This window comes from Temnothorax americanus, unplaced genomic scaffold (assembly GCF_048541705.1).
Source record: "Temnothorax americanus isolate GAGA-0224 unplaced genomic scaffold, ASM4854170v1 Scaffold4, whole genome shotgun sequence".
Taxonomy (NCBI): domain Eukaryota; kingdom Metazoa; phylum Arthropoda; class Insecta; order Hymenoptera; family Formicidae; genus Temnothorax; species Temnothorax americanus.
In genome coordinates, this window is record NW_027509547.1 from 211987 (window position 1) to 233791 (window position 21805).

The 21805-nt window shown below is 45.8% G+C and overlaps 1 protein-coding gene across 3 annotated transcripts in view; it reads left to right on the forward strand.

The window, feature by feature from the left end:
• Nucleotides 1-21805, forward strand: part of LOC143902529 (uncharacterized) — a 183706-nt gene that overhangs the window by 69344 nt on the left and 92557 nt on the right. Inside the window, exon 1 of one of the 3 annotated variants that reach the window (XM_077415516.1) lies at nt 20482-21549. The exons of the other annotated variants lie outside the window; for them this stretch is intronic. Coding sequence (XP_077271642.1) covers nt 21232-21549 — 318 coding nt within the window. The 5' untranslated portion in view covers nt 20482-21231. Of the gene's footprint in view, nt 1-20481; nt 21550-21805 lie in introns of those variants that run through there. 3 annotated transcript variants of the gene reach the window in all.

The window sequence follows — 21805 nt, forward strand, 5'->3', positions numbered from 1 at the left end:
CATTTTCATATCTCGTGAGATTCTACGCGTGCGCTTACGGTATGAAGACGCCGCCTGTAGTTTGCCCCGTGGCTTCGAAATCGGCTCGCTTGCTTCCTCCTGCGAGTGCGATTACCGTTGAGATAACCGGCGATTCAATATCCCGGCGGTGGATGGCTGCGACGAGAGGTGTCGCGGTGTATTTCCTCGTGTGTTCAGCGCTTTTGCGTGCCCAACGTAATCCCCTTTGCGCTTAAAGCAGTAATATCTTTCACATACCTCAAGGGGATGAGCGCGCAATTCTGTATCCGTTAATCAAAACGTTGATCGAAACCCTCGATTGCAGTAGCATTCAATATACTTGTCGATAAAAATCGTTTATAAATAATTTCCTGAATATTTCATTTAGCGAATTGTTTTTAATAATCTGTAATTTATATTGCTAGAGAAAGTTTCGATTTTAGAATACTCACGCGGATAATTACTTTTCAATTTTGTCCTAATCTTTTTTTCGCTTTAAGATTGATTACCGGTAGTTTAACGACGTGTAAAAAAAAAAAAAGAAATCTCGTAGAATCAACTCGACCGTTCCGAGGTTAATGATATATTAGCGAAATAATTCCGCGTTGCTAGATCAGATGTAACCGGTACAAAAACGCGGCGTACCGAAGTGAAAATTTATCTGAAGTTAAATCGGCCGATAAATAACGAACGCGAATAATCGCGCCCGAGATCCGAGGTGACTTTCGCCGGGCAGTAACGGAAAGTAAACGAACGTCCGAGTAAATAAAATCGATCAACAATAAATCGTTCAATCAAGCGACGCAATAGCTTCACGGTCGTGAGCTCCGCAATTATCGTTAATTATTCTTAGATTAGGTGGCGGAAGAAAGACAGACGGTGAGAAAGAGAACGATCGCAGCTCCGGTGGCAGCGATTTGTTATTATCGCGCGTATAATTTATTGCCGCGCGCGGATGCGGATACCATTTCGTCGTTCGTCGCGTGCACGCGCGATCGAATCGAATTTCCAATCGAAAATAGAGAGCTATGCACCTATGCACTCTGCGCTCCCGCGCGCTCCGACTAGTGTAATTACAAAAGGACGACGCGAACCCCATGAATAAAACATCGGCGCTCCTCGTAACTCCAGGCACGCGCTGAGTTATTGAGGAAAGGCGACGCTCGTCGAGCCCCGTTCAACCAGCCCACCGAAGCGAGGTACCAAAGTACCAGGGCCCTTGAACTTTCTCTATAAAACGAAATTTCGTCATGATTTACCGCATATTTGTTCGCGCGCTTCGCAACGTTTCGTTCCACCGAATGCGAATAGCTCGCCCAAATTAAGCTAATAATCTGAAATAACATTAGATAGTTTCAAATAATTAAAATATGATACAATTATAAATTTTGATAATTGTGATTGTAAAAAGATGATAATTTAAAACATAAAATCACACTAGTATATAAAAAATAATTCAACAATCATAGAAATTAATATTTTTCAACACGATTACTTGATTATCATCGTACTCGACAATCGTGCTCCTTTACTTCTAGACAACGTCGTCAAACGCCTGTCCATATATTTCCTAGGGTTAATAACAGAAACCTTTCATAATATCCGACGTGGTAGAAATTAACCGCTGTTTTGTAGTCTTGCTCCAAGTGTTACGTAAATCTTCTCCGGCAGGTCCTAGAGTCACTTTGTCGTATTTTCCTCGTTTCGCCACAAAGGGGAAAGATTTTTCTTTCTCCCAATGTCAATGCGAACCGCACGCGCAAACGAACGAATGTACGAACAAACGAACGAGCCGAGTATAAGAGGACAGGCTGAGGTGCGCGCGTGAGGCGAATGGAGCGAGCCGGCCGACCGCGTGTATGCGTGCACGCACACGCGTGCGCGCCTGCGTGCACTTTCACCGTCGTGCACGGAACTGCAAAGTAGCCTACATGCAGGGCGTTAAACTCCGCGGCCGGTCGTTTGATCCGCGAGGCTCGCGCGGTCGACCGTCGCGTCGCGTCGGTCCGCGAGAGAGATATCGATCCGTTGCAACAGCAAATTCTTGCGCGCCTCGCGTTGTCGTGCCGGCCGTGCCAGCCGGCTTGAACGGCTTGGACCGGCCTTTTCGATGAGTATCGTTCGGGAACGGTTGCGCCACCGGCGTGTACGCTCGCCAGGGACCGGAATCGAGTGCCTCTCGATCAATGAAGTTTGACGAGAGATCTTATATTGTCATCGTTGATCAACATTTTTTTTATCTTCGAAATTCGGCCAAAACCAATCGAGAACACGGAGAAAAGTTTTATGTGCTTTGATTTGAGCGAAAATCTGGCACTCCGAAATTCTGGCGTTGTTTCTTGCTATTAAGATTTTTCGATTTATTCCAAGTTTTTTTTAATTAAATTTTTTAAATCCTTGATTTCAAATATTATAGAATGGCTCGCACATGGACTTGAGACAAAAATCCATCTAAAATGACAATAAATAATATTAAAGCCATTTCGTAATAATTGAATTTTTTCACAACTATTACAATGTAGATCGTAGAACGTTACCGACCGTTCTTGGTTTCGAGTCGTTTCGACTGCCGGCATTTTTCAGTCATAGTTAATGCTCCCTAATTCCGATAACGATCACGAATGGAAGCGATTACCACACGCGCGCGCACGGCCGTTTAAAGAGCATCTGATAATCCTCGACGTTAAAACTTTTGAGCGAACCGATGCAATTCTCCGGCAATTTCATATAATAAGCGAGCATAATCAACCGCAAGCGAGACTCTCCGGTTCCCGTATTTCTTCCGGCATTCATCGCGCAGGGTAGTTCTGGCTTTGGAATAATTACGAAATTCGCCGTGTATGTGAGAAATTCTGCGTAGATACTCAAGGTAAATGTGTAAACTGTATCCTTAACCGATTACGCGGAAGTCGCTGGGCAAACGCGTATGCTTCATAGATATATAGGTATCTGCATATCTTACGTAACGAGGGGACTCCGCTTTGTAAACTGCTTCACCCGAAGCATTTTGTATCTGCGATTTCTTTCGAATTCCTCGTTTTCTCGAATACACGAACGTTCGATTTATCCTTTATCCAGGCTCGCAGCGCGCAGCGTTCGAGCTTTAAGCGATAAGCTTTGACTCGCGTGACGGAAAATTTATTATAACCGCCTCACAATTTGACCCGAGTGAGTAAATTGCGGAAGTAATATCGCATTACCGTTACAATTATTCATTGTAAAATTAATTACAAGCTACTATTTAGTGTCTGGCGGTCAGAGTTGATATTCTTCGCAATCAGTTTCATGTCTCATCTATTGTACGCGATACGAACGGACTTTCAACGAAAATCGATGGATATTTTCACCCTGCTGTAATCTTGCAACATCGTCGGTATTAAAGGTTTCCGGATTAATCGCCGGCTCGTCAGGCTCACACAGGCTCGCACGATGCGATGGCGCGCGAAATAATAACCGGTCGCGCGAAAGTTGTGACGCCGCCTCTGGAGAGACGAGGTTTCTCCAGACGTTTCGGTATACTTGAAAGATTAGCTTGGGTCGATCGACGATCGAGATACTTATCGGCGCGGAGACCCTCGATCGCATTCTTCGCGGATGTCAGGGTTGATCGAGATCTCCGTCGTCGATTCGGTGTTATTGACCCTGCAGCGATCGCGAAGGGTTGAGATGAACGAGTCGCCAAGCTGAATCGGTGCCGCTAGATAAATGATAAAAATCAGACGAGTAATTTCTAAGATAAGAGCGAAGGTAAATGAAAATACACATTTATATGCGATAAATAAATAACTGTAATCGCGCGTCCGTCTTCCCTTTGAGTGGTTTTCACTCAAAGAGAAATGTCCATCATCCACGGGGAAAATGATTACTGTCATTTGTATTCTACGTCATTGCATCTCGATGCACGTAGAATGAAGTCGTTTATTTAGTTAGGAGGCAACTTGTAGCGCTTGAAACTTTGGTCGACGCCGCTAGATTTTCCTCGTCCTTCTCTGTAACTGTACACATGCGCGTATGTACATATTGTACATATCTTTCTAAGCAAACTCTCTTAGAAATATAACATGCCTGGTGAGTGAACGATAAGCGCGGCCGACTGTTATCTTCCGCGCGGTCGCGCGTGCGTTAGGATGCATTTAAGGCTTAATCCAATTTCCTGGATCTTCCGGGCTCTCGCCAACACCCGTGGAGAGAGAGAGAGAGAAAGAGAGAGATCGTTCCGTGGCGTTTACGACGGTCGAGTATAATCGCTCTTACGGTATGCGCTGCTATAAACGTTACGCACGTGGCCGCACGTACGTAAATACAGTCGTATGCTCGCGCATACTTTGAAGTGCGTGTCGCACGCGTGTACGCGCGCGCACGCAGGTGGACGGGCGCGGTCTCAACTTCTTCTCTCACGGTGCGTTAAATAAAGCACATCAAACAGAAAACCCAACGTGTAATTAAATAGAAAACATATGGTAACGACCAAGTTACCATGATGAAGGCGTCGTCGCGGAGATAGATTGCTCGTTAGAAATAAACGGAGCCGTCATTTTTCCGGCCGCAGTCCCGCACGAGGAAGCGCCTAACAAGGCGTCGGCAAAAATCCTTCGCAAATTCATAAGTGAGATTAATCGCGTAATTAAACGCTACGAATGCGTCGCTATAGGTAATCGTTCCGTTCTGTAAGGACGAAACGAAAGAGCCGAGGACGAACCGAGCGAGAAGAAAAAGAGGAGGAGGATAAGAACGTTACTCCAGCGAAATCTCGACGCGACTTCTTTTTTAATCGCTCATACACCGATAGCCCGGCCACCCAATGCGCGCCCTATTAAATGCTGATTGTAGTATCAAAACAACGTGCAATGAAATGGGATACGCGGAATGCCATTTTTAGATAAGAGTGCGCGTGTAAAATAGCCATTATAGCGAGCGCCATAATTTTACGCAAATTAAAAGAGGAAACATATGATTATCTCAAATATGTATAAATTTATAGAATTTTAAATGCGAAATAACATTAGGATATATAATTTTGTGACAAAGTTTCTGACTAATGACCGCTGCATTTTTTCGTAGGTCCGATTAATTTTTTTCACGGCAATTAGTTACCGATACGGTCGCTCAACAGGTCGCTCATTAATTCGAGAACCTTAACGAACTGGTCTATTAGGATGCCTCATTACCATATTATAAAACTATATACAAACGAAGCATTCTTCAAACGAATTCGATGGGTCGCTTGGGTCGGGTCGGGAGGAAGTTTTATGGACGAGCGGTAAATCATGCCGTTTTATTTCAATCCTGTTTTTTTCCCTCGACTGCTCGACGTAATTCCGCCTGCAACGAAAACGAACGGAACGATGGAACGACGTAACGACGAGTAAAAGACGGGAAAACAAAACGCGACACTCTGGCGCGCCGCGCGCCTATATGTTTGCCAACGCATAAAGTTGTTCATTATGATAATCAGTTTCACTCGCACGCCGCTGGCTCTCCGTGGATTGTCTGACCAAACAGAATTATTTCGACGGGTACGTGAAAGCCCCGTCGACTCTACATATAGTGATAATCAATGCACGCGACTCTCTTCGTAATCACGATTTCCACGCTAACCGCATCGCGCGGCAGATTTGCCAGATTGGCATCGGCTGTTTCTAGCGGTACCGGCCCAACTCCGTTACTACAATTTCTTTCGGTTTCCCGCTCGTAGATAGGATCGAGATTGTTATTAAGAATATATCGGAAATCTCACGCTACGCGCGTCGCGACCACTCGTCTGACCAGACGCTCGTTCTGCGCGAGACGAGACTCACTTCCACCTATATGTACACGTTCCCACCTTCCTCTTATCTGGTTCTCGTCGTCTTGCCTGCAATGCTTATCGTCTATTTGCCTTGATCATCTGCCAGGGATGTCAGGGACGGTTTACGCTCGGTAAGCGACAGTCACTGGTTATCGCGACGATATCGTGCGAACGATAGGTTAAAAACAAAATCGTACGGTGTACGTAGATACGAAGTGCAAGACGAATAAATATCGATGGGAATAAATTTCACTTAAGTGATCGTGGAAAATTCTCAGAGATACATTAATTAACACTGTCATAACATTAGGGAAAAAATGAAAAATTAAACACAATTTTGCATTTCTCGTTTATAAACATCCATTTCTGTCATCGATATGTTAACGGATGGATTCGTGGAAACATTACGAAATGCAGCCTATCGTCACTGTGCGCTACATATTTTTATTCACTCTTGCAAATACCTTTCGCCTTTTGCGTACGCGGGCACTCAAATAACCGTGACATACGCGAAGCGCTCTTAATATTTATTCAAGAAAAAGCGATTAAAATTTTAATTACGCGAAAATTGATAGTCTCTCTGATGAATTGCCAATCAATCGTGCGGATGCAGGATGCAGCGCATAGTCTCTCCATCGTCGTCCGCGATTAACGGAAGGGGTGTGGGGACATAATAAATGGCATTGAAATCCCGTCAAGGCCCAGCGCGTCCGCGCGAAAAGATCATTGTTCGCGGCAAAAAGAGCATCGCCGCCGATCTAGGCCGTTAATTATCGTCGATGAGTCATTAACGGCGCCGTTATCGTTCGCGGGCACATACCGCTTAATGAGATTTCCCTTCCAGTTTCTCCTATCGACGACGATCGCGGGAGCGAAGACGCGTTGTAAAACAAGGCGTGTTCTTCTTGCTTTACGACTTTTCCAGGATGTCTTAGAGGAGGTGGCCGCTGCCGATGGGCGCGCGTATTTGCAATTCAGATCGCGTATAAATTTCATAGCGCGCGTATATATAAGTCATATAGAAAAGGGAGAAGAATCCGCGGTAAAACGCTACGAAGGCCGCACCGTGACGTACAGGGAGCCTGACGATAAGAATGCTCGCAATTTATGAGCAAACTGATTATTCGCTCGTTCAGAACGAAAATTTCTTCTTTGACAACGTTTAATCAAATGTAAATAAAGTTCATAAGAACGAAGATCGTCGTACTTATTTATATCCTGGAAGTGAATTTTGCCAAAAACTTGTTTTCTAATCGGGTAGAATGCGGTAGTTATTAACGTCGCAATGTTTCAGTTAAAGATCGAGGAACACGCCGTTACGCGCGTCGTACGATGCGCGTAAGTAAATATAAGTGTAACCGGCCTGGCGTACGACGAGAGATATCGGCACACATAACAGTATACTTTTCACGTAATGGCCCAGCGGACCGATGAGAAATGCACTTTAATACAATGCTGTCGGTCGATAAATCGCGCGGCGTTAATTTTTCATCGTCGCACCGATGTGCTTGGCGCGCGATCATTCAGGAAGGTTTCTCGGTTCCTCGAGTACCACCCTTGTACGTCTCGTACGTGCAATCTGTGCGCGTGTATGTGTGTGGACGTACCGTATATGAGAACGCGTTGCGTCGTCGTCGTTTCACAAAGCCCGCGAGAGCTTTCACCGATGGAAAGCTAGCCGACGGCCAAGGTGGCCGTCCGAGCATCGACGGCCGCGGCGCGGCGGTCTGTACGGTGTGTACAGTGGGTCACAAAAATTCGCGCGCGTACGGTCTTTAAATGGGCTTTTACTTCCTTTAAGGTCGTAGCCCCCTCGTCGAAAGTGGGCTGAGAGCGGCGCGGCGCCGAGAGTGCGATCGAACCGCCGACTACGGTAATAGAGAAAATGACCCCAAGCATTCCGAGCAATTGTCCCGATCGACGAAAAATCCTTTCCGCCTCTTGGAGTCTTGGAGGCAACTAAACCAGGTGGGCTGTTATTGTCACGATTTCCACCTCCTCCCTCTTTATCTCTCTCTTTCTCTCTTTCTTTCTCCCGGCGAAACGATAAACGACGCCTGACGTGAAAGTACTAATATATCGTCAAAGATACTGATGGGGAACAGAAGCGGCGAAACGTGTAATTAGCGTTAGGAAGTTATTAACACTGCGACGTGTTACATCCATAAACTCACTTAGGGACGAGATAAAAAATGCGGTATGTGCGCACGGTATGTTACACATATGCTGTCGTCACGAGTTACCGATGCTACGTAGCGATATTAATATAAGCGAGGATAATTATACGTGTAATGTTGCGCGAACAAAACGCAAGCGCTGAAAGTGAATGTGCAATTCTCGAAATTACTATGCAGATTCGAGGGGAGTTGCCTTTCCTTACGCGTGATTTCATTGTATGGTTATTATTACTTGTATATCCAGCATTGTTACATGGTGTCCGTAACAAATCACACTTCCTTGTAATAACAGGTATCGCGTAAGCGAATGAAAAGGGAGATAGAGAAAAATGATCAGTTACGTTATACTTATATGCTACGCGTCCTTTATTCTTGATCACTTACGACGTAACAATTCTATATGTTTTGGTATTTTTATTTTAAAAAAATTGAATTATAAAGTCGGTTAAAAAATGCTATTGAAATATATATTCCGAAGTATATTTATTAAATTTAACTCTGTCGCGAGAGAGAAAGGAGACGAAACTTGGAATCGATCGAGGAATATGCCTTTGTTTCGATAATATTAAACTATTACAAATATTCGCATAGCTTCGCGCGGATTGGCGAGAACGGAAAAGAACTTGGAACGAGTTACATATACCGAATTCGCTATACTCTCGCACGCACGCACACTCACACATATACACACATATGTGCGACCTCTGGTAAGGCCGTCTAACCGACCTTCGCACAAAAGTGTCATCCTGGCGAGCGCGCACTCGAGCGTTCACCTGACTCGCGAGCGCGCGGACACGCGTGATAAAGTACGCGCGAAATCTGCGCAGCTGCACGTTCCAGGAAAGCGCGTAAGCGCCCTACAACGCGCCGCAGCTTGCGGAGTACCTCGGAGCCGTCCTTTTAAGCAAATGCGTGCCGACGCGTTAACGCGGTTTCGCTTCGCGCGCGCACCCGTCGCGGCGTTGTGGGTCCCGCGCATAGGCGCGTGACGCACGCGGATTATGGCGCCGGTGCGCGCGTTCGCATTTACATTACGCGTTACTCGCGCTTTCGCCGATCGCCGTAACCGAGATTGAATTCCTACCTAAGGAGTGCTCGATAAGGATAACGACGACGCACAAGCTCGGCGACCGTGCCGTAAATATTGCCCGGACACGAGATAAAAGCGTTAAGAGGCGGCAATTCGTGACGTCGCGCGCGCGTACCTATTTTAGGTAAAAACTCGCTTCCGCGACACGCGAGAGCACGGAGGATTAAATGTGAATAGCAAAGATCTTTTCTGCTTTGATTTCCTCATTGGATAAAAAGAATTTATGTACATACGTGAAACGTTTCGGTATCGCGTCATTAATACAATGTCCTTCTCGTTGTTAGTAAACTTTGTACGCTTTTCGGTTTCCTTGTCGAGTAAAAATAATTTGTACGTAGATAGATCTTCAGCCTGGATCTGCGCCATTCAGTTTAACCTTAGATGCGATTTAACTTTCTAATACTAAAACTATAATAATACTGAAACTAGAATTAAGATTAAAGATAGCTAGACATCAGTGAAATCGATCATAAGAGAGTTTCTTCTGCGTGAAGTATTCGTGCGCAGCATTACAGTGCAGCATTCTATCAAAGTGTTTTAGCGTAAAAATAGGAGGTTAAGAAAATACACCTTTTTCATCGGTACCTAAGGATTGAAAAAATAGTAAACGAGAAAAACACATCCTTCTTATAGAAGAGTTTATTCAGGTACGTAATAAAAGAATGAGAGTATTCTTCATTAGGACAAGACATATATGTATATGCAAGAGTAGTAGGGCAAAATTTCTAGTCAGAAATTGTAAGGTTTAATGTAAGGGTGAAAAGAAAGTATACATATGTCACAAAGGATCTGGCTGTCGGGGATATCCTTTCGCCCACGTCCACGTTCTTGCGTCCGAAAGACGACGAGTCCTGCTCGTCTTCGAGGAACGAAATGGGAATGCGGCGGGAAGAAGAGAGGCTCGAATGACCGGTACGTGAGTCAGACCGAAAGAACCTCGCGTATGGTGCCGGCCAGCGGGAGAAATCCTCGGCAGGACATTGCTCCGAAAGACATTCTTCGATCTACCATCCAAATTTGGAGGTATGTCGCCATGAAGATCCGGCGCATCCCTTATGAAATATCCAAATCATCTTTGGCCAAACGCGTCTACAAATCTGATATTTTTTATGTCGCACCATTCGGGAATGTTATACGTGTATGCGTCAGTAATTTATATATAGTTTTTATAGGTTATATAAATTCTGTAATCATTTACTAATCACACAAGTATAACTATTAGTTTAAGGAAGGATACGTAATGTAAAACAATAACGTATACATTAAAATAATGTATGTACGAAACATTGAGCAATTGTGCATTCACAAGTTAGAGAATAAGAAAACTATTATCTTAGAGTAGATATACACACAGACGCTGCTTTTTCATCATCATCATCATCATGATCATCCATTAGAAAATTATATTGTGAGCGTTACACGAGATTCTGATGCCAGAGCGGCGACAAGATTCTCTCGTATGAAACAATCAGTAAATATTTCCTGTTGCATAATTTCATATTTAAAGAGTCGCGTTTACGGTTTGATCTTGGCGAGAAGACAGCACGGCGATTAGAGAGGCGACGCAAGGCGACGCGAGTTAAACGAACCGTGGTTCCTCTACTCGTATCTTGCAATTAGCATTCCGCTTTTTGCCGTTGTTAAAACTTGCAATTCAAGCAATTTACTAGAATATATGGAATAGGCGGAAAAGGCTTCAAGGATCTACATAAACTCTACTATTTATTGTGTCGACGATTTTGCAATCGTCACAGTTTTTCAGATATGCGATGAACCAGAAACGCGCCGTTTATCCGATTCTAGATGTGACATCGTTTCAGTTACGTCAACAATATCGCCACGCGCATATACCACTCCTGTAAAGGATTTCGCAGGTCCTTTACTACACCAATCTGCAGTACCGTTAACCGCGATCGTTACTCGACGAGCCTGCGCTTCGTACGTCTCGCCGTGTTCCGAAGCGCCTTTTTCCGTGCTTTAAAGACTCGCACGCAATGCGGAAATGCACGCTCGAGGGAGGTTTGCACGTCGTTAGCACACTTTTGCGCGCCCGCTGGTTGGTTTCATTTGAGGCGCCATTCCGCCGCGCGCTCGCAGTTATCTAAAATTTGCGGAAGATGTTGGTCGTACCGCCTTCATCGTCTCAAACGTTAATCCTTTCATCTTCAAGTGATTTATATGAGTTTGTTTCGCAACTCGCAATGCGAGAAAGAAAAACTCGCGCATTCGAACCCGTTTAATTACTAGCCTTAAATAATTATCAGTCATGTCAGCTTGCTAGCTTATAAAAAAAAAAAAAATCTGCGATTTGAAATTTTGACATATAAAATGTGCATTATATATCAATGAGTATGAAGTTGACGTATTTGACGTTCGTGAAAATGAAATGAGCTTATATGTAGGAGTTCAAAGATTTAATCGTGTTGTTACTTGGAATATTTAGAAAGGTGATAAGGAACCTCGCTATCTCTCGGTGCCATCGGATACAAAAAATTATCGATTCGCGGTCGATATACGGAAACGCGACAGCCCGTGTCCGGTGCACACGCGGAGGCTGTGCAGCCACCGAGCGATAATGAAATCTAAATTGCAAATTATGACGGGACATAACTCGCGCTCGTTATTCCACGCGTTATATGCCCCATTGTCGCGCTGCACAGTCCCGTCCGTCCGGTGGCCTGCCTGTTTGCACGCGCGCGCGACCATGGGCTTTAATGCCCATTTGAATCCCCGCCGGTATATGTGTGCGCGCCGAACCGACCGATGCAATATGCCGTGGACCGTTAAGAGCCGCGACCCCTCGAGATTCGCGCAGAAAAAACGAAGAATCGAGCACACCGGGAGTTTTGTTCGGGGGGCATACGTTTTACGGATTCTTCTTCACCGAGCAAAAACTCCAAGTTCTTCCTTTCGCTCATCTCCTGGCTACTTTATCGGGAATTTGTCTGGATTAAATGCGTTCTCTCTCGCATTATGGAGTCCTTTGACCATATTTATTCTTTTTATTAACGAAGAATATGAAGAAATTATACTGATAAAAATATGTACATTCTGCAATATTTGAAAAAAGATGCATGATATGAAAAAAGAATTCACAGACACATAAAAATATTTAATTTCTCTTTAACATTATTTTTCTGAGATTTACAGTTTACAAGTAAAACAACTAAAACAATGAATTAGAAGAAATGTATATCCATACGTGTAATTTATATCACAGGTAATAAGTCTTAGTAGAAACTTTGAAATGCACACTTTAATGATAGCCAGTAATGTGCGTTACAGAATTGCCTAGAGTATAAGTTTAAATATATTCTGACAGTGTTGATGGTGGCGATGCGTATATACATTTGACGGTACCACTGTAGAAAAGGGGAAATATATCGCCGCGAGCACATGCGGAAACGCAATGTGCGAGGTCAAGGCTCATCGTGAGATTGAGAAAGAGAGAGAGAGAGAGGCTGGACACCTCAGCTACGCGCGGAAAATTGGCCAAAGCGCGGTCTCGCGGTTCGTTTGTCGCGCGAGGGAAATTAAGATCTTATCGTCTTCATATTCTCGATGCGCACGAGGCGCAAGTTTCTATCGATCGGAGTGCGCGGCCTCGCAATTAACACAGCCGCGCGCGGAAAAATATCGCAAGGAAATTAACGTCGCGGTACGCGGAGATAGAGACGTTGCGTTTCCGCGCGCTCACCGGGCGCGTCTGCTTTGCTAGATTCTCGCGGTGAGATACGACAACGCAATAATTTTTACCGAATAACCCTATTGACTTCGAGGACGGTAAGGATGAAGATCGCGGTGCGATCGCCGGATTTTCCCCCCGATAAAAATTTGTCGAGTGAAATGACGACACATCCTGCGGTAGAAAGATTGCGATCTAATCAGAGTCGCCATCTACATGTGGGAGGGACGCGTGCTCGCGAACAACGAGTGCAATAATTGAAACATTTATTCCTGTCTGTATACAGACATTAGCTACATTGACAGATTATACTTATAACACGGTAAAAAAATGTAAAGATGCCATCCAACGAGCTGAAAAAATAAACGATATTTTAAGATTAAATTTTCAGAAGAAAATTTGGATAAGTATACATCTATTGGATATATCATACAAGGAAATTTTTCCAAGTAAAGATAAAATATAATATTGATCATAATTGCTATTTGAATAATTTTCTTGGCACATATTTGGGTAAAAAATTATTTCCTTTTAGCGGTGTTGCACCGTAGAAAACAATCGTACGCGAAAGGGCATCGTGATATCAGAGTACAATGCGCGAGAAGTCAAGCTTTATATACATTACTTTACAAGACCTGTTTTACGTACAAACCTGATCGGGAAATAACGAAATGGATTGTGATAGATAAATGAAGCTTCTATCATCTTTACATCGTAATATATAAATAATCATGCGAATTCGATATGCGTAAACCGGTTTTACGGTTGTACCGGTGATGCACAATGCAAGTCGTAGAATAATTGTAGGTCAATAGATCACGCGATAGAATATTGAAAACAGCATCGACATTCCGCGAGGTTCCGTAAGATTTGTCGACGAGAAAAGGAACGCTTCGGACGGTACAATCATTCCTGGTATTCGAAGAACACGTGTAGCGTGCGGAAATGTTGCGCGAGGTCAAGACTCCGGGACAAACTTATCTTAAGAAAGTTGCATCTGTACCATCATTATTAATTTTTTGATCGTGGCGCAGAAACCAAGATCGAAGTAAAGATTTTTATACCGATTGTTATAAATTAACTAACAAACAGGTGAAATAGACTCGAGAGAAAAATCGAACAAGACGAGGTTTGCGTCGCGCCGCGAGGCGTCAATTAATTCTGCAGTTACAGAAAAGATGCGACGAGAGGCGAGATTGCTCATTATCGATCGGACGAAAGCGCAACGAGAAGACGAGAGATTGACGCGGATAATGAATGTACTTTGGCAGGTTGAATTGAATCGGTGGCCGCGCGCGCGTTCCGCGGATTGCAAAACGAAGCCTCGTGCGCTCGCAGTGCAAGGCGCGCATTCCGCGCCCATTGTCAGAGTCATTTATTAATACCTCCCCTCCGCGTCATTGACTTCTCCATTAACCCGGTTTACGCAAGCGACGGCGAGACACGGTGAGAATCGCGCGAGCTATTGGATCGTTACACCATCGTTGTCATCGTCAATCGTCATCGTCGCGACGACGGCCGTCGTCATTATTCGATCGCTCGTGCCGCTGCGCGCTGGAGCGCTTCCTGGCCGGGTCCCGCCCGGGCCCCACCGCGACTTTCACGAAGAAACGATCTCGTTCGCGGTCTTAACTCTCGATCACGTACCTTGTTAGACACGACGATTCAAGAACGACCGCCGAGCACGTTACGCTATACGCGCGCAGATGCTGTAAATTTTACCTCTTTCTCTTCCTCGCGCTAAGCTGCCGTTCTACAGCTTCGAGCTGCAGCGCGGGTCCGTGGACTTTATATGTAGCCATTACAACTCTTTGTATACCGTCGAGTAATTTTATTTGCATCATTGATTGTAAGCGCATGCTGGTATATCGATATGATTTCTATTACGTTTGCGCATAATTTATTGAGCTTTTAGTTTCGATATTACATAATAATATCGAAATAACTGTGCGCGTGTATGTGTTGATATAATTTTTGTCATGGTACACTCATGTGTTATTTTCACTTAGGTATACGTATTTATACTCAACTATTTCTTAGTTTTCCGCGGCGTGACATCAACGCACTTATTCGTACCTATATTCGTTAGTTAGAAATTATAATTATACTAATCGTTCTTTCTTTCTTTCTTTACCGTTTCCGTGACTGTACGGCTCGTAATATTTTCATTGGGATTTTTTATCAGGTGATTACGATATGCGCCTTTATCTAAGGTATGTCAAATTATTACTGGCGGAAAACTCGAGCCTATCTCGTTTCGCGCGTGTTCGCTACTCGCGGTAAGGTTTATGGCGACGAGCGAGTTTTGCGCCGGCTTGAGAATCTCGTGAGATTTGTATTCCTGCATATACGCGATAGCTTATCAATCGGCATAATTGCACTTATTTATGCGGACCTTGGCGATAATCTGTATCGCGCGTCTCTGTGGTCGTAATGCCGCGGCTTCTGGAGGAAATCGCGAGTAAATCCTCGGGCGCTTCCCGCGCCTTACTTCCGTCTCGGCGGATCGGCCTTTTATATGACTGATAATCTCGCGCGCGGCGGTTCTCTCGTATTTGAAACTGCGGCGAGAGCCCGCGGTCGTTAATTTCCTGCCGGAGTGAAACTGTGCGCGCGCTCGAACCTCGGAGATCAAAGGATAATATTTCTCACACCGGCCGACGGTATAATCGGCACGCAACGTTTCGCCCGGCTACACGTGCGCGTGTGTATATATGATTTTTTATGCACGTATATCTTATACGCCGCCACGTTTGCGCGCGTGTGCGTGTTTTATACGCGAGCACGTTTCATGTGCGCGCGTGCTCGCGCGAGAAAATCGGTAACCACGTCGAGGTGTGCGGCACACTTCGGCCCCGTCAGCGCGCCGCGCCGCGCCGCGCCGGCCACTTTCCCATCGTGCTGAAACGCGCCCGCTTAGATCTGTGAGCGCGACGCGCGACGCAGAGCGAAGAGCGGAACATATCGAGAACGGAACGTGCGCGCGAATCGCTTCCGAGATGGACTTGCGATCCCCGTCATGGACCGATTTCATGGAGCCGAGATACAACGAGAAAGATTAGAGAGAAATCAGCAATGCACGAAGGCTGCGACTAGAGAATCCGATTTTTCAACCAAAATATTGACGTTCTGGGAAAATGTCGGCAATTTTATATTTGCTTTTATTATGCATCGTATATAGAGAACGCGTGTACACGGAGTAAATACAAGAGTGCTTTAAAATTTGTTTTACGCATGACACTGGAGGTAAAAAAAATATTTATCCTATTTGATATATTCTCTTCGGCAAAAAATTCCGAGTCATCTTGCATAATATATTGAAATCTGTCTACTTGTCTACCACAGACGACTCTTCGTTTCTCTATTATCTCTTGGGATAGGTGTCTCCTTTACAAAGGTCTCAGCTTTCAATTCTCTATCTCGTTTTGATGGAAGTCTGTGAAACTTATGTCTATGAACGTATAGATTCTTAATTACTTTACTACCATTTTAATTTAGCGAAATGCGTGTTTCTCGTGACGCGAACGTTCGGAGTTAATTAGCCATCGATGCGGACATTTCCACTCGGAACACACGTGACGGGTTCTTCAAGGTATGTTCCGACGTCTCATCTTTGAGGACGTGTCGCGTCGTCTCCGTTTTCACATTGCCCACGCGTGCACGAGCATTTCAACCGCGCTACCGGCTACCGCACAGATCTGATCTTTGCCAAGGCCGGATACAAGATTCCGGACATTACATTAGCAGCTTCGCCTCGGTAAATAGACTCTACGCCCGTCTCCGCGCGTCCGATCGAAAACTGAATATTCAGCACCCTTGGATGTAAGAGCGTCTGCGAACAACGGCGCAGTTGGATCCGAGGTTGGATCAATGCAATTGTGAAGCGTGAGAAAATTTTTTTTATCTTTTTGCGTAAATACACGCAAATGTAATATTAAAAAAGAAACATTAATTAATTAATTAATTATTATAAAATGTTAGCAAAAATAGTGAACGATGAATTAATGAATACTTAACTCTGGTAAATTTCAGTTCTTTTTACATTACACCTTTGTGCCTATCGATAAGGTGCGTGGTTTTATTTGTTGAATCTATATCGAATTTGTCGAATCAATTATAGAATTCAGTTATTTTTCGATTAGGCCTCTTATTCGTGCGCGAGTTTGACGTTTCCGCACAACGGTGACTCATCGTTCGTCTAGATAGACAAAAGAGACGAAATAACAGCGACCGTGACTCGCGCAGGAAGCAAATATTAGACGTCGGTGTCGCGCACTTTGTCTCTGGAGTATAAAAGCTTTCGCGGAAAACGAAGGCGACGAATATTGGAGAAAACTACGGTTATCTTTTTTTTGTAAAGTGTACGTAGTACTCGCGTTTTGTCGTAGGACGAATAGTGACTGTCTTTCGTTAAGCATTTAAAAAAGATTAAAGAGATGAATGTGTGTGTGTGTGTGTGTGTGTGTGTGTGTGTGTGTGTGTGTGTGTGTGTGTGTGTGTGTGTGTGTGTGTGTGTGTGTGTGTGAAATTTGAATCATATTTAATAAAAAACTTTTAGATACCTATATGTTTTACAAACTGAGATCAAAATCCCTTCCAAGAGCAAACGAGAACAAGAAATAATCTTTGAGTAATACTTTGTGTCAAACGTCGTGGCAAAAAAGTACCGCAGACGTATTTTCTCAGATGAACAGCGAAACTTTATGAGCGGCCGCTCGAAGATTTATTCTTTCCCAGGAAATATCTCGCAGGTCGCTTCTTCTCGCGGCATTCGCGATACATATCCGAGAACAGGTGTATAAATTGCGCCAACCGCGCCAAGGAAATTAAAAAGTCGCATCGCGCAAGCCTGGTCGTGATTTCGCGATAACTGCTGTTTATCGCGGGAACATTTGCGCTTGCTCAAAATTCCGAGGATGGTCACCCGTGTGACCTCCAATAAGAGACTGGCAAAATGTTCGGAAAAAAAAAGAAAAAAATCGTTGCGTTAATAATCATAATAACGCGATGAACGATCGGAGGAAACGGAGGGATCTTTTGCAGTTATTTATTCCCCGTTACCTCGTTATACGCGAGATAAACGCTGCGGCGCGGCAGCCGCGGAGAATTCGTTGTAATCGCGGACGCGAATCACCGAGTGCCGCCCAAAGCGGCAAAAACGTGGGAAAAAATATAGCTGGAGCGCGAGAGTGACGCGACGCTGCGATCTGCGATAGAGAGTCGGGATATTTATACTTCCGTTGCACCTGTCGCAAGTTTGAAATTCAAATTTCTCGAGAGGAGTGTGCAACGTCGAGAATTTCATTTCTTTCGTCGTGTTCCGTAGATTTTTTTGGCGAAGCCAAACTTTACATAAACCTTCTAATTTACCGCTTCCTAAAATGTAAATTAAAAATTATTACAAGTTCAAGACGTTAGTTTCGCCATTACATTCGCGCAATGCTGTTTACAATGCATCATCAAAATCGATTATAAAATATGTTTCAATGCACATAATCGTCTTTAGTGTTGAAGATAATTGAAATTTTGTTGAAGATGAGGACATATCGGTATATCACGGGCGACACGCAGGTTCTTAACGCGCGGATCTTAAGGTCATTTTCTAAGAATCGAGTAACGATACTTGTACGGCTTCTCGGCTCACGATCGCTACGGTATACGTGCTATTACGAACGATTCTCGAGGTTACATTCTTCGATGCCTCGCTAACGCAAGTCGCACATACATCGGAATATTACCGATCGTCTCACGTAATTACGTCGCGTGCGATTCATTCGCTGTATTCAACAGCAGACTACATGCACGCACGCGCGTCTTTCATACACCTAGAATCGTCTCGCTGTATGACTCACTAGGCGACAAAGCAGTTTTACGTTACACGTGCGCCGTGCGCCAGCGTAAAACGAACATCGCATAGTTCGCGTTATCTCCCGTGTACGTCAATAAGACCGCGCGTAGCTCGTTATGGCTGTCTCGTATACGTGCCATGCACGCGCGGCGCGAGTTCCGTAATTACGCACAGTTTTCCGGCTAACGTCTGTCGGCTATCTTAATCGCATCGGGAGGAAGTAGGCTGAGGATGAAGGATGAAGGATGAGGGATGGCGCGGCGGACGAAAAATATGTTTGAACAAGCAGCAGCAGCAGCAGCAGCAGCAGCAGCATCGGGTGAAAAATCACGGCTAGTCACAATTATTCTTCGCAACGCGTAATTCAGTTTCTCATAAGCGCCGTCTCCGCGAAAAGAAGCGCGCGGGTATCAGGTGATACGCGCTAATTACGCGCGTGTTCGCTTAATAATTATACGACACACACACCGGGGCTCTCGCGCACGATTAATCAAGTCCCTCGTTTCACCGTATATAGCCACGGGAATAATTGAAGTTTCGACGAGTTCCCACTCTCTAATGATATCGTTCGAGTAATAAGAAACCACCGCGTGTGTAGATTCGCGCCCTGTTCCACCTCCACCTCCGATGTCCTTGAAGATGAAAGGGCGACGTGGCGCGTGGATCGATGATCGTTAATTACCTCGAGAAACCTTGGCGAAGACGCGACAGCGGGGTAATCGCGTTACGCACGCGTCGACAAAACGTTTGTCCGCGGTACAGCGAGAATCTTGAGAATTTGTGAGCATTACGAGTTCTATTGCCGATAATCGCGCGTTCTCGTCATTTTCGAAATATTACGAGTATATATTACTAAGAATTTTGCAAATCGAAAAATATTTAAGATGATTTTTATATTTTTTGATACACCCACAATCCGTTTGCGTTTGCAACGTTAAAATTTAAAAAAGTGAACATTTTTCTGTCGAGAGTACGGCATAATTTTCCGCAAGAGTCACCGCCGCAATTTTATGGCGCTGAGACATGAAAATCCAGTCGATATTCGCGCCACTGTACAACAACGATAAGTCTACACCCGGTTAGTTTCTTTCGCGCTTTAAAACGGTTTCTGCTTTTAAATATCTATTATTTGAATTAGCGCAAGTGACTTGATAAGTCAGAAAATCGTATTATTAGAGTTATTAGCGAGCTTCGCACGACTAACCCTCATTTACCTTCTTCGACACGTACGGGATTATTAACCGCGAGGCAACTAAACCAGTAACCGTACTATTAATTAGCCGACGCTTAGAAACCGGAATTCACTCCGGAATCTGAACTCGACGTCAACGTTGATCGTTACGCATTTCACGTTACGACCGCTTTTTTGAAAAGCCGTCGTACGCTACAACAAGTTACATATACAATTTTACGATATAAAAATTAGGAATTTATGTATATAATTTCCTGTTATTTCTCCAATCATTTGCTCCAATTCTATAAACACAGGAATTAACAGTTTAAACGGGATTAAGTTTATTCTTCTTTTCGAGAGAGATATTACGATATATTTAAATAGTTTAATATAATACACAAAAAAATATTACGTATAACATGCGTTTTAAAACGAGGGTAAAATCATAGCTCTGCCTTTTGCAGTTTTAAGAAACCCTAATTCATCGATCACAGTCGAATTTGAGGAGAACGATCGACCGTGGTCAGGGCTTTCTTAGGGCTCAAGGAAGCTCGACATAAATCTCTCCATTTTCGGCACTCGGCGTTTTCGTCTTGAGGAAAATCGCGCGCGGACACCGAGGGACGCCCCAGGCCCCAGGGAGAATCAGTCCCGAGTCCCTACTCCCTAACCGTGCTGCGTCGCGCTCTCGGCTCTCGGCTCTCGGCTCTCGGCTCTCTCGCCCTTCCCCTCCCCGCCTCGTCGCGCGTCCCGTCAGTCGTCAAACTCCGATCGTGCGGCTCCGGGCGGGTCCGCGCGCGCTCGGTCGGCTTCGCCGCGCGCGAAGCGAGGCCAACCGGTCCGGCAGCGGCTGCAGCGGCACCGAGCGGCACTGGCGGGCGGCAGTCGAACGGTTCTCGGTTCTCGGCGCGGTCGGCGGTCGGGGCGCGCGCGACCAGTTTGATTCCGCGCGTAGTCACGCGTAGTTGCGACTTGCGACGCGGACGGTCGGTGTTTCGACGCGTGTGTTTCACCTGCCTGCGCGAACGCCACGCACGTACCGCGTTCCGTATCCGGCGACGTTTGTGCCTCGTGACCCCGCGCGGTCTAACGACCCCGTCGTACGTCGCTCCGAAACGGAGCCGCGCGTTTCGGTAGGCCACGGGCCACGCGACGACACTACCGCGGAGTGTGTTTTGCGAGAGAGCTCCGCGCCCCACGGCGCCCGAAGGCAAATACCTGCTACTTGCCTACCTGTGTCGGAGCCGACTTTCGCGCGTTTTGCATTTCCGGCGCGCGCGCGACACGTCCGGTGGTAGTCCGACCACCCGTGGATCCGTCGCCGCCGTGCGTCAGCAATACCGAAGCGAGCGAAGCAAGTTGCGACAAGCGTCGGCGATGCCGGCGCCGGCGACGACGACGGCGACGACGGCGGCGACGCGCGACGATTAGGCCAAGGGAGAACCGGCTTATCGCGATCGTCATTGACGATGACCATGTTCGGCACCCTCGTGCAGAGGCTCACCTCGCCGGTGACCTCGCCGACGAGTCCGCGACGGCGCTTCAAGTCGCCGTCGCGCTGGGAGGTGCAGAGCGACCCGGAGGACGACCCGGCTGCCCCCGTGAGGAAATCCCGGGCCAAGCATCTGCTGGACAAGCGCAAGAGCAAGAGCGGGGCGCGCGGCCTCCACTCGTCGCACGCGGACCACCCGCGGAACTGCAACGCCGGCAACGGTGACTGGCGCGACGCCGCCTTTCCGCCCCTGCGAGGCACCAAGAGCCTCGGCAGGCTCGACGGCACGAAAGAGGTAAGAGCCTTTCCTGACGCGAATGTCTGGATTCGCTCGAATTCGGGCGGACCGCGGCCCGCGGCCCGCGGCCCGCGGCCTGCGGCTCGTTCGATTCGAACGCGAGTTACTCGGGTTACTCCAGAATCGACGACGCGAAATTTTGGAGTAAACAATCATTTTTCCCGTTTTAATCGTCGACAATCTTAGTAATTTATCATTCACGTGCGCGTTGTCGGATGACACGCACGAGTATACGCGACTTGTCCTGGAAACA